Source organism: Suricata suricatta, chromosome 12 (assembly GCF_006229205.1).
Source record: "Suricata suricatta isolate VVHF042 chromosome 12, meerkat_22Aug2017_6uvM2_HiC, whole genome shotgun sequence".
Lineage (NCBI taxonomy): Eukaryota > Metazoa > Chordata > Mammalia > Carnivora > Herpestidae > Suricata > Suricata suricatta.
The window spans coordinates 503,155-504,799 of NC_043711.1; the positions used below are offsets into that span (position 1 = coordinate 503,155).

The window sequence follows — 1,645 nt, forward strand, 5'->3', positions numbered from 1 at the left end:
GGGGCCGAGCTGCGCGAGGGGCACGGCGGCCGCCTGCGGTTCCACCTGCCGCCGGGAGGGCGCTGCTCCCTGGCTCGCGTCTTCGGCGAGCTGGCGGCGCGCGGGCGGGAGCACGGCGTGGAGGACTTCTCCGTGAGCCAGACTACGCTGGAGGAGGTGCGCGGCGCGCCTGGCCCGGGCTGCGGCGGGGCTGGGGCTGCTCGGGGTGACGTCGCCTCTGGCCGCCCTCCCCCAGGTGTTCCTGTACTTCTCCAAGGACCAGGGGGAAGAGGAGGACGTCAGGCAGGAGGCAGGAGTGGGGCCAGGCCTCGTGCCACGCCCGCCGCACCCCAAACTCCTCTCGGGGCTCCTCGAGGACCCCAGCCCGGCGGAGACAGTGCTGTGACCCTCTGTCCCGGCTGGGGTTGCTGGGAGCTGCCGGCTCTCAGGATCCATCACCTTGGAGGAAATAAAGAGAAGTGGGGTGAAACTGTGTGTGCGTGTGCCAGGATGCGTGTCTGTCCAAACACGGCTCTCCGTGCACATCTGGACACTGGCCCCTGTCCCCTGCGTGTCCCCCCCATGTCCCCCTCCTGACACAGGTGCAATTTTGTAGGGAACACGTGAGAGTCTGGCTATGGCCACTGGACCCCCCCGCTCAGGGGCCTCTGGTGGACTGGGGACTGGGGTCTCACGTGCAAGTGTGACCTTCCGTAGAGCCTGAACACTGGTCCCAGGGCCCCGACCACCCACGTGGGTCTGGTGGCTGAGAACAGTACCTAGGAGAGCCTGGTGGTGGAGTGGGCATGAGGTCAAGGCTTGGGAATGTTCTGGGAGATTTGGAGGAGCCCAGAGCATCCTGACCAGGCCAGAAGTCTTCCAGCCAGCCCTCAGCCCTGAAGCTAGGCTCCAGACCAGTGGGTGGTGGGCGAAGGGTTCCCAGGGGGCTTCTCCGCTGGTCTGTGGCTGGACCCAGGCCTGGAGAGGCAGGTTTGGCACCAGTGATTGTGGTCTGCGGGCCCTGTGCCCTGTAGACCCGCCCCTCCCACCAGAGGTCAGTGGAGTCAGTCTTAGGGTAAAGGGGTTGGGGTTTGGGGGATGAGGCGGGACCCTGGAAGTGGAGAGAAGAATGGGGGAGGGGAGGAGGCAGGGGCCCCTGCACCTGGCTGAGGCAGGTTTCCAAAGATGCCCAGTCTGCGCTGCTGATTGTGGCAACAGGGCTGGGGACGCTGGCCTCCTGTGCCCCGTGCTGCCCGGGTCGCCAGTGGAGGGAAGACGGGGGGCCTGATGGCAGGTGACCATGCCCGGGGTCTGAGCAAGAAGCTCTGGCCTGTCCCGTTCACGTGCCGGCTTCACGCCGCCTGCGCACGTGTCCGAGTCCCTGCGTGTTCTCGTACACGCGTGTCTGTGTGCTCCCGGTTGCATCCGGGCGTCAGCTGTGTGCCCTCCCCACGAACCAGGCCACCAGTGCCAGGGCGCAGACACCCTGGCCGCACATGCGCAGAGTTCCCGAAAGCAGAAGCTGGCGGTGGGACCTGGGACCCCACCTCAAAGCCCACTGCGAGGAGGGGCAGGCGGAGGCCAGGGAGGGTTGGTGGCAGGTCTGCGTCTCTGTCACTCACCGCCTCCTCGCCTCCTCCGGAGGCCTTTTCCTGTGGGGGGGAGG

At 67.1% G+C, this 1,645-nt stretch overlaps 1 protein-coding gene across 1 annotated transcript in view; it reads left to right on the top strand.

Moving 5' to 3' along the window:
• The window catches only part of ABCA7 (ATP binding cassette subfamily A member 7), an 18,755-nt gene extending 18,287 nt beyond the window's left edge, over window positions 1–468 (top strand). The window contains exons 48-49 of the mRNA XM_029916345.1: window positions 3–156; window positions 236–468. Of these exons, the coding sequence (XP_029772205.1) occupies window positions 3–156; window positions 236–385 (304 nt within the window). The 3' untranslated portion in view covers window positions 386–468. The remainder of the gene's footprint in view (window positions 1–2; window positions 157–235) is intronic.
• Window positions 469–1,645: the final 1,177 nt, after the last annotated feature.